The following is a 10998-nucleotide window of genomic DNA, read 5'->3' as shown; positions in this document are numbered from 1 at the left end:
TCTGTATGGGCAGCAGTATGGCACTTCAACAACAATTTGTAGGTGTGGCTAGTTTATATGAAAGTAGGATAAAACGAAAGTTAGTAGGCCACCGCGAACAACAGAATGGCTACCGCTTATTGTAAGTACTTTTCTTTATACGTTACTCTGATATATGCAAGCTACAGCCTTCATGGTCATTGTGTTTTAAACATATTCGGCGAGTCCAAGCGAGCTGTGTGTCCGTATATTTATTTATTTTATAAGACATTCAGAGTTACTTCTTGATGTCAAATATGCCTAAAGCCCCCGGTAGAATTTGCCTACTTAGGATAGACATATTAGGAAAAAACACAGAAAAACACATGTATGAATTATTATTGTTTTAAAACGTATGAATTATTGTTTTAAAAAGTGGTGAACACAGTTTATGATCTTGTTTCAGTTTCATTTCTGAGAAAACCCGGCAGCTGAGGGTCTATGTAGAACTGGGCTATAGTCAAAACCTTTATTGTAACAATCACTTTAACTTTTGTTTTTCTTACATTAAAGGTACGTTGAATTAAATGTACGTTTATTATCATATTTAATATAGCCTATCAACTGTGTTCCAACAACGAACACATGGCCTTATACAGTACGGCGTGTTACTTAATTCGCCAGCAGGGGGCAGCAGATACAAATATTTGGATTATGTATTTGTGTTGTAAACCTACAAGACCAACAAACGCCCCAGAAAGAATATCATGTGGTATTTTGTAAAAGTGAGCTTTTAGAATTTGTTTACTTTTTCATATTAAACAAATATTACTACACACATAACAATTGAAAGTATAATTTACCCCCAAATGTGGCTGGTCAACAGCAACTAAACAAATATTCAAAGTTCCATAGTAACTTAGAATAACCAAGTATAATATCCATACAGGTGTATGCCCATTAATTATTATCATTGTTAGTTGTTGTTGTTTAGTGGCACATTCATACATGGTCGCTCAAAGCAGCCATAAATTCCAATTATCTTCCCTTATTCTTTTGGCCCTGTAGTGGATATTCAGATTATATGCAGGAGTGAATTTGATGAAAACTATATATCATGTTAAATCATAACCACTGGTTATAATTAATAAGCATTCCCATGTCAACACTTAATGCTTTGTGCTTAATTCTCTTGTTTTGTAACATTATCAGATGACTCAGAAGCGCAACAGCAATCTCTGACAGACTCTGACAGTGAATCGGACGCCAGTGAGGAGTCGGACAGTGATGAAAGCTCTGAATCTGACAGTCAGGTTTGTTTCTGGACTGAGAGGATTTTAGAGTCATTTTATAATCCTGCATAAAGCCATGAAAGTGATCAGTTGCCTTATACAACATCCCCCTCAAGTGTTAAAAAAAAGTCTCTGTTTTCATTTTAAGGTTTCTGATACTAAGCCCTGCAAGTATTACAACAGTGGTGGCTGTCGGGACGGTAAAAGGTGCCTTTACTTGCACGTCTGCAAATATGCCCTGAAAGGAAACTGTCAGTACGGTTCCAAATGTAAACTGAACCATCCCAGAGGTCGAAGTTCATCGAAGTCCAAGTTCAGGGTGGCATGCCGATCAAAATCTACAGGTGAGGAATATTTCTGATGCATATCTTGCTTTCAGAATATCTTTACACATTTTTACACTGCTAAACTCAGTTGATCCGAAGGGTTAATGACCAAAACATTTTGGATCCCTGATGTTAGTTCTCAAAATCTCTCCTACAGTAACATTGAAAGTGGGAGAGGACAAAAACAGCAGACTAAAAAGTGAAGGAAAAATCATGTGTTTCAGAGCTTTTTAAGAAAAATACTGAAAGTTTTATATGCTGTTTTTTCAATACCTGTTTTCATGGCGTAAAAAGTAGCGAGGTGTTTAATTAGATACCAGAGCTGAGATTATCACCGCATAAAGGCTGAAGAGTTAGCAAGAAGTTGCCTGTTACTACATATAGCACAGAGAAATATAAGTATTTGTGTTCCTGGGAAGCTAACGATTATAAGTCCTAAAGTCGCTCTCCTTTAAGCTTTATTTTGGTCTCCACCAATCTTTGAAAAAAAATAAAATGGCTGTTCAGCTGCTTATTATCCCACTATGTTCACACCTGTCAGAATTTTGGTGCTTAGCATGTAGCGTAAAATCCATTCATCAGAGCCATGAGTTGATCAGAGCAGAAGAGAAGGGCAGCCAAAACATAAGCTGAAAGAGGCTAAAAGGCTCAGTAAATCTGTGTGTTGTTAAAACCTGAATATTCTGTTTTTGCTTTTTTCTTAACCAGGGCCAACAATGACTGATGGCCGATTGTACCAGTGGCAACTGAATGATGGAAACAACTGGATGGATATTATTAATGATCACATTATCGAGGCCCAGTACTCGCTGCCCCACACCAAAAGTATTAAAATCTACAACACGTTGTATGGGTAAGAGCGAAAATCATGGCGCTTTTCTAAGTGCTGAGTGACATATATTGGTTGATTTATCTCACACTCTCTGTCTCTCTCTATAGGGCAGTGAGTATAGACTTTAATAGGCTAAGAGTGTGCGGAAAGAACCTGAGAGTGAGACGATTGGATGATGGCAACACTGTGTGGATCTGGTTTTGCACATTGGGTCGTAAGTGGATCAAGTATGGAGACAAGGTAGATCAACTCTAAATGTTTTTTAAACGTTAAATATGTTTAGATTTTTTTAAATGTTCTTGGTAGATTAATATGGTTGTCTGTTTGTTTTCTGGACAGGATTCGAAGGGCAACCTTGGTCCTGTGAAGAGCTCCGACATTGAGATGAAGTTCCAGACTAACCCAACAAGCTCTTACACTTTCAACATCGGAGCTGAGACCTTTGAGATCAGATTCAGAGGTGAAGTATACTTACAAAACCTTCACAGAATACCAAATTCCACCTGTCCTGTATTGTTAAGTCTGATTCTCTTTATGTTGTTTGCTAGAAATGCGACAGGTGGGTCAAAATGGAAAAAGGAAAGTTACCCGCCGCCCAATGTACCGACATCCGCAAGCAGCTGCAGCAGGGTGAGCTTGTCTTTTGTTTGCTGCTTAGAAATAATGGAAGAATGTCAGTCCAATTTCAGATCAATAAGAGATAAGAATATTGAGCTAGTTAGATAAGCTATTATCAAGTGGAGAGCCTCAGAAAAGAAATTACTAAGTGTTAAATGACGCCACAATTTGAAGTTACAACCAGCAGCCTGTTAGCTTAACTTAGCTTAGCTTAACATAAAGACAAGAACCACAGGGAAACAACTAGCCTGACTCTGTTCAAAGAGAACAATATGTGCCTATAAGAACCTCTAGAGCTTAGTTATCAACCCACTATTACTAATATGTTTAATCCAAACAAATAACTAAGTGTAAAAATGATGATTTGCCATTTTACAGGGGGTTATGTACAAACTATTTTTGGTCAGGACCAGTGTCCTAGCAACCAGTGAGGCCTCCAGGAAGTTAGCTTACTTATGCTATTGTTGTTTCCCCTGATCTTAACCTGTCTTAAAATTGATCCCATGCTAGTTGTTTTCTGCCAACATCAACCCAACCGTTTCCCAAACCCATCTACTCATTTCCGAGATGCTAAACAAAAACGTAGCATGTGCAAAAACCCCAACCGACTAGTTCAAAGGTAACATTTAACAACATAGTTTGTTTTGGAGGGAAATAGTATTCAAAGAGCGAACAGACTTTGACACAAGGCCTTTTAAGAGATAGCATGTTTATCACAAAATAATAAGTGAGCTTCTTGTTCTGAGAATGCCAGGCTAGCTTTCTCCTGCTCTTTCCAATCTTTATGCTAAACTAAGCTAACCTGCTGCTGACTCTAGCTCCATATTTTGACGTGACATGGTATTAATCTTCATATGGCTCTCTTGTCAATAAATAAATGAGCTAATTTCCTCAAATATTCCTTTTAATGTTTTTGTTCCAGCGTTTGTCAAGCTAGCTCAGCTCTCCAGACTCTTTCTCTGGGCACCAAACCTCAGTGGCAGTTTGAGGGGGACAGTGGAGCATGGCACTCATTCAAACAGAGGGTAAGCAGAGGATATTTAAGGACTTTTGTCTTTAAAAAATAGTGTAAAAGACAACCAGTGATGATTTGTATGGCCTTCTTTTAACAGCGGGGCTCTTCAGCTGGATGCTCAGTATCCACTGAAGACATTGAGAAGAAGTACCAGCTAAACCAAAGCGACACCATTAACTTCAAAGTGAACGGACACTCCTACAAGCTGGATTTAGGAGGTTGGTTTATTTTTTTTTTAATACTGTGATGAAATAAAATGGCAACTATTATTTCTAAATTTATTTCAGTTTCCCTACTTTGCATTGACTTTAAGATTCTCTTGGTAACACCAGTGCAGGAAGGAATAGTTTGACATTTTTGGAAACATGTCATATTTAGATCACAGGATTGATACCACTCCCATCTTAAGCCACAACAAAAAGATGGTTAGCATAGCTTTGCATAAAGACTGGAAACTGGGGGGAAAAGCTAGCCTGGCTCTGTCCATGGGAAGAAAGTCTTCCTACCAGCACCTCAGACATTGCTGAAACAGTTTATATACTGTTTGTTTCATTCGTACAAAAATATGAAAACATTTGACCTGTTGTGGTTTAATCAATTACACTTTATCTCTACTTGGAACCAATTTATTGTGTGTTTTTCCATTCAACTTTGAAACAATTGTGAGGAATGTTGTAGAATAAAGCATTACAGAATAAAATACAACTCACATATGATGAAGAATTTCGACTATCACGTACTGTAACTCATCCTGAAACACGACAAAGAGCATTTATTAATTTATTTCATTTAATTTTTTCCCAACAGCGATGACCCAAACCAACCTCAAAACCAAAAATACGCGCAGGATCAGACGCGTGCTGGTGTGAGCATTAAAGAAGATTTCGGGGGCGACAAGAAGAAAATATTACATTCACTTGTGCAATACAAAATATTATGCAATCACTCACTAACTTACTAACTCTTAACACTCTTATTGTTGACTGTACATCGGCTTCTTTCAGGGAAGTATTACATTAGTAATTATGTTAGAAGTGAATGTAAGGCAAGATTAAAAAATACTGAATGCTCAGGAATTATTTTTTAAATTAGCTGCCAAATGTAATGTGTAAAAAGGCTTTGAAGTTTAATGCTGCCTGATAAACTGTCCCTCAGATTATGTTCTGGACCAACCTGTTCCCGATTACTGCCATACCAGGGGGATCAGTTATTTTTTTTAGGTTGCCTTATGTGAAGAAGACGGTAGAATAAACTTTACTGAATTTATTAGACAACACATTTACGTTACATTCATGCTGCCAAATATTTAGACACTTCCTCTTCTGTAGAATGCCTTTATTAGGAACAAATCTAATGCACATTTAAAGCCATTTCTAAAGTGCCTTATATTGTCTTTGCACATTATATAAGACTCTTACATTATGCAACAAAATATCAATATTGTACACTCTCAACGAAGATTTGCAATTCTTTTGCATCATACTCTGTATATACCAATGTGGTCTGTACTGTGTTGTGGATACAGATAATATGAAATATATATATATATATATATATATATATATATATATATATATATATAATATTTGTAATAGGAGTTCTGAAATATGACATGTTTGTTTTTTGAGGCAATACAACATGATATGAGTATTTTGGCGAATCTCTCTTGTCTTTGTCCTTCATTTCAATATTTTGAGAATCAACCATGGAATTACTACTGTTATAAAGGTGACTATAATTGTGCCTTATGGCGTATCATTACAAGAAGAACACAACTTCCTGTAATGTGCCACGTTAGGAAAGCAGGAAACGTGTTCTCTGCCAGAATAAATGCCCTAAAGTAAAACTTCATATTGATGTCATGGTGTCTTTTATTAGATGAGCTGTCTTCCTGCTGTACAGTTGGCTAGTCCATTTGCACGCTACCGCTGAGAAACGAAAGTAAAAGCTGTTTGTGAAGAGTCAAATTAAAACTCTCATCGGTTTAAGAGTACTAAGAGTAGGCCAGAGAAGAAGGGATTTTTTTTTTGTTAAATAGTGTTTTCGCTCGCTTTACGGTCGTTTTTGTCGATATTGGCTTCAGCATGGTGAGTAAATCATAACCTACGGTATCGCTATAGAAAGGTACGGCATCGCTACCACTGCTGAAAGTCTAGTTTGACCGTTTGAGTTTTTGTGTGTTTATAGGACTATGGAAAGTTGCTGGGCTATTCGCGGGGTACTCCAGGTCTGTATGACACCACATATTCAGTGCTATTTTGATGGTATTACCGAGTTACTCCTCTGTACGACAATGCAATGTCATTTTTAGCATTTTGGACTTTCAAGCAATCGATACCTAAATAAAGGTCAAAACCTAAACGTGTATTATTATATTTCTTCAAACAAAAAATGCGAGGTCAGACATTTACTTTAATTATCTGCTTACATTTAGTTGCTGTTTGTTTCTATTTGTCTACTTTTATGATCTTAAATACCTCTATGAAGATGCTTTGACCACAGGCCAGGCCAGTGCATCTGGATAAGTGTTAGGGGAAGTAGTCAGATCGATTACCAAAGAAAAAGTCTAGTACCACACTGTAAAAATACTCTATTTAATGCAATATATGTGTTATTTCAGTAGAACTAGGCTATGTATAGTGTTGAAAGAATGTGCTAAATGCAGAATAATCTCCCTTGAGACTGGGATGATAACTATTTTGACTCCAGTATTAATGTAAAAGCCGGTTTAAAACCCCAAAATATAAAAATAAATTAAATAAGATGCAGTACTACGCTCTACCAATCCCAGCTCTGGAGACACGGGTACTATGCCTCCTTATAAGATGTTCATTTTTGTACATATTTAACATTTTAAACCATGAATTTTAATTGTGCTTTCGTAAAACTTATTGTGTGTATTGTCTTGTCTTTTTATCTGGACCTCGAGTCTGGAATAAAATTTTGAAATTGAAAATTTAAATCAGTAAATATTCAGGCATTTCTTGCAGGCTTGTTGTCAGAGGATGGGTCATTAAGGAATTAAATAAGTGCTTAACAAGATATTTCTATTTACAGCCAGTGGTAAACATTATGAGTGGCAGCTGTTTACTGGAAATCAGTGGCTGCAAACTGAAAACGACCATGTGATCGAGACCCACTACTGCCAACCTGGAGCTAAAGGAATCACCATCAACACCAGCCATGGGTCAGTGAAGGGATTTCATGTTCATGTTCTTTCTACTTTTGAGTGCAAGGATTTTTTGTTTTCTCTTGTCATGGCACCTTCAAATAAGTTTATAATATTTCAAACTGACCTATATGTCTCCACAGGAATATATTCATAGACTTTGACAAGTTACAGACCCAAAGCGCCGCTGTGAAAGTGAAGAGACTAAGCTTCCTACCTCCGGGTCGGACGGAGGAAGTCGGCTGGTACTTCAGAGATGACCAGCTGTGGCGTGAATACGGAACCCAGGTGAGGAAAATCCTGAGTATGAACCACATTTAATCCTCCGAAATTTCACATTCTGAGATGATCTTTCTCCTCTTGTTCGTCAGAGCTCCAGCACGGGGTCCTCCTCCCTCACCAGCGCAGATATTGAGCGTCTGTTCACGGGAAACTGTCAGGGAACCTTCAGCTTCACGGTTGGGTCAATGAGCTACACAATCGACTTCTCCAGTATGATCTTCTAATTCCATTTTGCTTGTATTATTTTTAATGAATGTGGTTTTATACAGCTTAATCTAACTGGTGGCATTTTCTTCGGCAGCCATGATACAAACAAACTGCATCACAGGCATGCGCAGGAACGTTCGCAGGCGTCCAAAATTCATACCCAACACAGGACAGTAAGACTTTTCATCTGTTGGAGTCCTGTTTTTGTCTAAAATGTGCCTAAAACGTACGACTTGAGACCCCTAAGCCCCTGTACATATGCAATAATTTGTTATATATTATGTTTCTGCAGGATTTACTCCACCCCGGTTTTCCCCACGGCTTCAAATGTCACGCATGGAGACTACAAGTGGGAGTTTATGGCAGAAGAAGGGGTGTGGGAAGAATACCAAGCACATGTAAGTAGGGCATTTGATTTCCTCGTAAATAACAAAAATCAGTGGCATCTGGTGGTCAAATGTTCCTTTCAAAAGGATTCAGTCTGCAGTGTGAACATTAACAGGAGGGACATTCCTCTTCAAGGTGTATTTACTTGTGCTTTTTGTGTTTTATGTGCAGATATGTGCCTTTGACAGCACTGCCATCGAGGCACAATACCAGCTGAATCCACAGGGACAGATACCCTTCAGAATCAACAGACACACGTACACCCTGGACTTTTCAAGTAACGCACTGCTTATCTTAAGCTGCTACTCCAGACAATCAGTTGTTTTGCTTATGTTGAGGACAACAGTGTTAATTGACTGCTAAATCTCTGTGGATTATCAAAGGTATGTGTCAAGTCAATAACAAGATCGGGACAAAGAGAGCAGTGAGGAGGACTGCTAAAGATGGGAGTCAACAGAACAGCAGGTCAGCACAATTTGATCCTTAATGTTAATCAAACCCTCTTATTTTGAAAAGCTACTATAGAAGAAATAAAATGAAATTCAACGGGTAAAAATTCAAATGCTAATGCTATGCTAATTGACATGGTTTGACCCTAAATTCTTCTTTTCTACAGTTGGGGCACACTGCCACGATGGCAGTTTCTTGATATCGGTGGATTATGGAGAGATTACTCTACAGTAAGACACAACTGTCTTTTATTGACTCGTAAACATTAGTATTATGGGCAGTGAATGCTAAAAATCAGTGAAGTTATTAGGCGTCTTCAGCCATTCTAGCAGCTCTGTGAAGCTGTACACAGGAACAGTGGTGCTCTGTAAAGTTAGCATGCTAACATGCTCACACTAACGTGCTATTTTTTGGCAGTTGTAAAGTTTACCTTTCAACTGTTTGCCATCTGAGTTTAGCGTGTTATCATGCTAACATTTGAAACTTAGCAAGTAGCCAGTACAGCTTTTTGCCATCCCTGGAGTTAATGGGGGTGTTACCAGGGTAATATGTTCAGTGAGACTGTGAGAGATTGGGAAGGGCTATCTTTGCAGTTCGAATTCAAACAAAGTGAGATGTAGGCCTACAGTTCAAATGCAGTTTGAGTGTAAAAGTATGTTCAGTCACTGAGACAGAACAGCCTTGCCCTCAAATTTAAGGATGTGGTTTAAGAAGTACGTCAGTAGGCTCAAAGCTGTATGTGGGTGATTTTAGCATATTTAGCCAAGACAACAGAAATGAAAAAACTGCTAAAAACTTAAAAGCATTTAAAAGGTCTCCAATAAATTTGTGTACATTTTTCCTTCAGTGTGTTTTCTTTCACTCTTCGTCATTTAGGGTCGACGTCAATGCAGCGTTTCCAGTCAGGACATCGAGCTCCAGTATCAACAGAACCCGACCGGCACCATGATGTTTACTGCCCATCGATTTAGCTATGAACTGAACTTCTCAGGTGAGCGGCTTCAAGTGTAAAATATGTATTCTATCCTTTATAAAACTCTTTCAACCTTATCAAGGTAGTCATTTTAGTTATTATTTTGAGTCAAGTTTAACTTTAAATCTGTCTTTTGCAGCCATGACTCAGAGAAACGTGTCCACAAACACCATCAGACCAGTACAAAGACTTAACCAGTGACTGTGGGACAACAACAGATTCGTCAAGGATTAACTACATGTGAATGCTAACAGTCACCTCCTCCACTGCCTCAGGTTGTCTCTCATATTAAAATAATTTAGTACTTTCTTCCTTGGTGATTGTATAACCTTATTAGTTATTTATTAAGTGGCACAACAAATTAGTTACTCCAGAAGGAGCTGTGCAATAACTGATTTATTTCCTTAAGTGATGTCACTTGAGTCAGCGTTGGTTGGGGCTACAAAAAGAAAAATGTCGGCACGTGGAGTAAGAAAGAAGTAGCTTACTGACCTCTCTGGGCTGCTGCTCATCTCTGCTTGAAGGTTGTGGTTCGAGGCTATTAGCAACTGCTAGCATAACATATTAAATTTGCATCCCAGCTGTCTGCAGTTGAGTTGCATCGTGGGTAATGTAGGTCCGAGATTTTCTTGAGGAAGAAGAATGCATAAAAAAAAGAGAGGATATCTTCTGTTGTTTTTGTTTTTAACTGTCCATCATGAGTGCTGCAATATTGAGTGACACGCTAAATCAGTTAACTTTTAGGGTGAGGGGAAACTCCAAATACATAACGGGTATAATACTTTTTTTAAACTTGAAACAAAAAAGCATGTTTACCGAATGTTTTGTATAACCCTGAGTCTACTTTGTGCTAATGACAATCAGTTAAAGTGGTAATCTCGAAGATTTCAGTTGGTTCTTTGACGACACCTTATGGCGGTAAATGGTAATTGCGGGAGCACACTTTCCAGATATCCAGACATCGATCTTTTCTTTGTGTGTTCAGCCATAGTAGATCACAATTTACTCGCAACACTTGCAGAGACGGAAAAGCAGCCGCTTAGCTCCGCCTTACCTCTCAGGAAGACCAACCACTGCTGGGTGATGGAGCACGCGTCGCTAACTGGGAGCAGCTTGTGATTGTTTCTGTGAAAGTCGCGACAGACATCCAGTCCATAATAATAATTTATACTGCAAATGCAAAGGCTTTCATCAGTGGGCCATAGGCTGTGTTACCTCATTCAGCGAAAGAACCTTAACAGACATTTATTTATATGAAAATCTTCGAGATTATTACTTTAAATAAATAAAAAAAGTTCATGATTTATGAATTTCTGCCTTAAAATAAATACAATTATTCATGTTAACCTTTTTGATAAGATACCTCCTTTAACCTTAAGCCAAAGAGAAGTTAACTTGTCATTCAGCCTATTTATTGTGCATTGATTAATAAACACTGCCATGTAATCTGTGTAATTTTTAGCTGATTAAAAATCAACTTTATATTCAC

The 10998-nt window shown here is 38.0% G+C and overlaps 2 protein-coding genes across 2 annotated transcripts; both read left to right on the top strand.

Annotated features, from left to right (window-relative positions):
* The first annotated feature begins 79 nt into the window (after positions 1-79).
* Positions 80-5701, top strand: LOC138599642 (protein mono-ADP-ribosyltransferase PARP12). Its single transcript, XM_069671393.1, has 10 exons — positions 80-121; positions 1171-1271; positions 1399-1594; positions 2285-2429; positions 2516-2648; positions 2748-2868; positions 2957-3038; positions 3949-4051; positions 4139-4259; positions 4849-5701. Exons 1-10 carry the CDS (start codon positions 106-108, stop codon positions 4908-4910), a joined length of 1080 nt encoding a protein of 359 aa, XP_069527494.1. The 5' UTR covers positions 80-105; the 3' UTR covers positions 4911-5701.
* A 283-nt stretch (positions 5702-5984) lies between these two features.
* On the top strand, positions 5985-10997 carry LOC138599394 (uncharacterized). The gene is made up of 12 exons (XM_069671050.1): positions 5985-6128; positions 6229-6268; positions 7099-7228; positions 7354-7498; positions 7582-7702; positions 7794-7872; positions 7992-8097; positions 8258-8363; positions 8470-8551; positions 8703-8766; positions 9413-9527; positions 9649-10997. Exons 1-12 carry the CDS (start codon positions 6126-6128, stop codon positions 9708-9710), a joined length of 1053 nt encoding a protein of 350 aa, XP_069527151.1. The 5' UTR covers positions 5985-6125; the 3' UTR covers positions 9711-10997.
* The last annotated feature ends 1 nt before the right edge of the window (position 10998 follows it).

The sequence above is a fragment of the Semicossyphus pulcher genome, unplaced genomic scaffold (genome assembly GCF_022749685.1).
Source record: "Semicossyphus pulcher isolate SPU_LCO1_2020_fin unplaced genomic scaffold, fSemPul1.0.p SCAF_20, whole genome shotgun sequence".
NCBI lineage: Eukaryota > Metazoa > Chordata > Actinopteri > Labriformes > Labridae > Semicossyphus > Semicossyphus pulcher.
The sequence above is the reverse complement of the archived record's forward strand: the minus strand, read 5'-3'. Positions and strand labels throughout refer to the sequence as shown.

Bases quoted from the DNA above. Each gene is read 5' to 3' on its own strand.
- LOC138599642 (XM_069671393.1), top strand. The intron at 2,649-2,747 runs GTAGATCAACTC...TTTTCTGGACAG, and splicing joins GGATCAAGTATGGAGACAAG to GATTCGAAGGGCAACCTTGG. The intron at 4,260-4,848 runs GTTGGTTTATTT...TTTTCCCAACAG, and splicing joins CTACAAGCTGGATTTAGGAG to CGATGACCCAAACCAACCTC.
- LOC138599394 (XM_069671050.1), top strand. The intron at 8,364-8,469 runs GTAACGCACTGC...GGATTATCAAAG, and splicing joins GTACACCCTGGACTTTTCAA to GTATGTGTCAAGTCAATAAC. The intron at 9,528-9,648 runs GTGAGCGGCTTC...TGTCTTTTGCAG, and splicing joins CTATGAACTGAACTTCTCAG to CCATGACTCAGAGAAACGTG.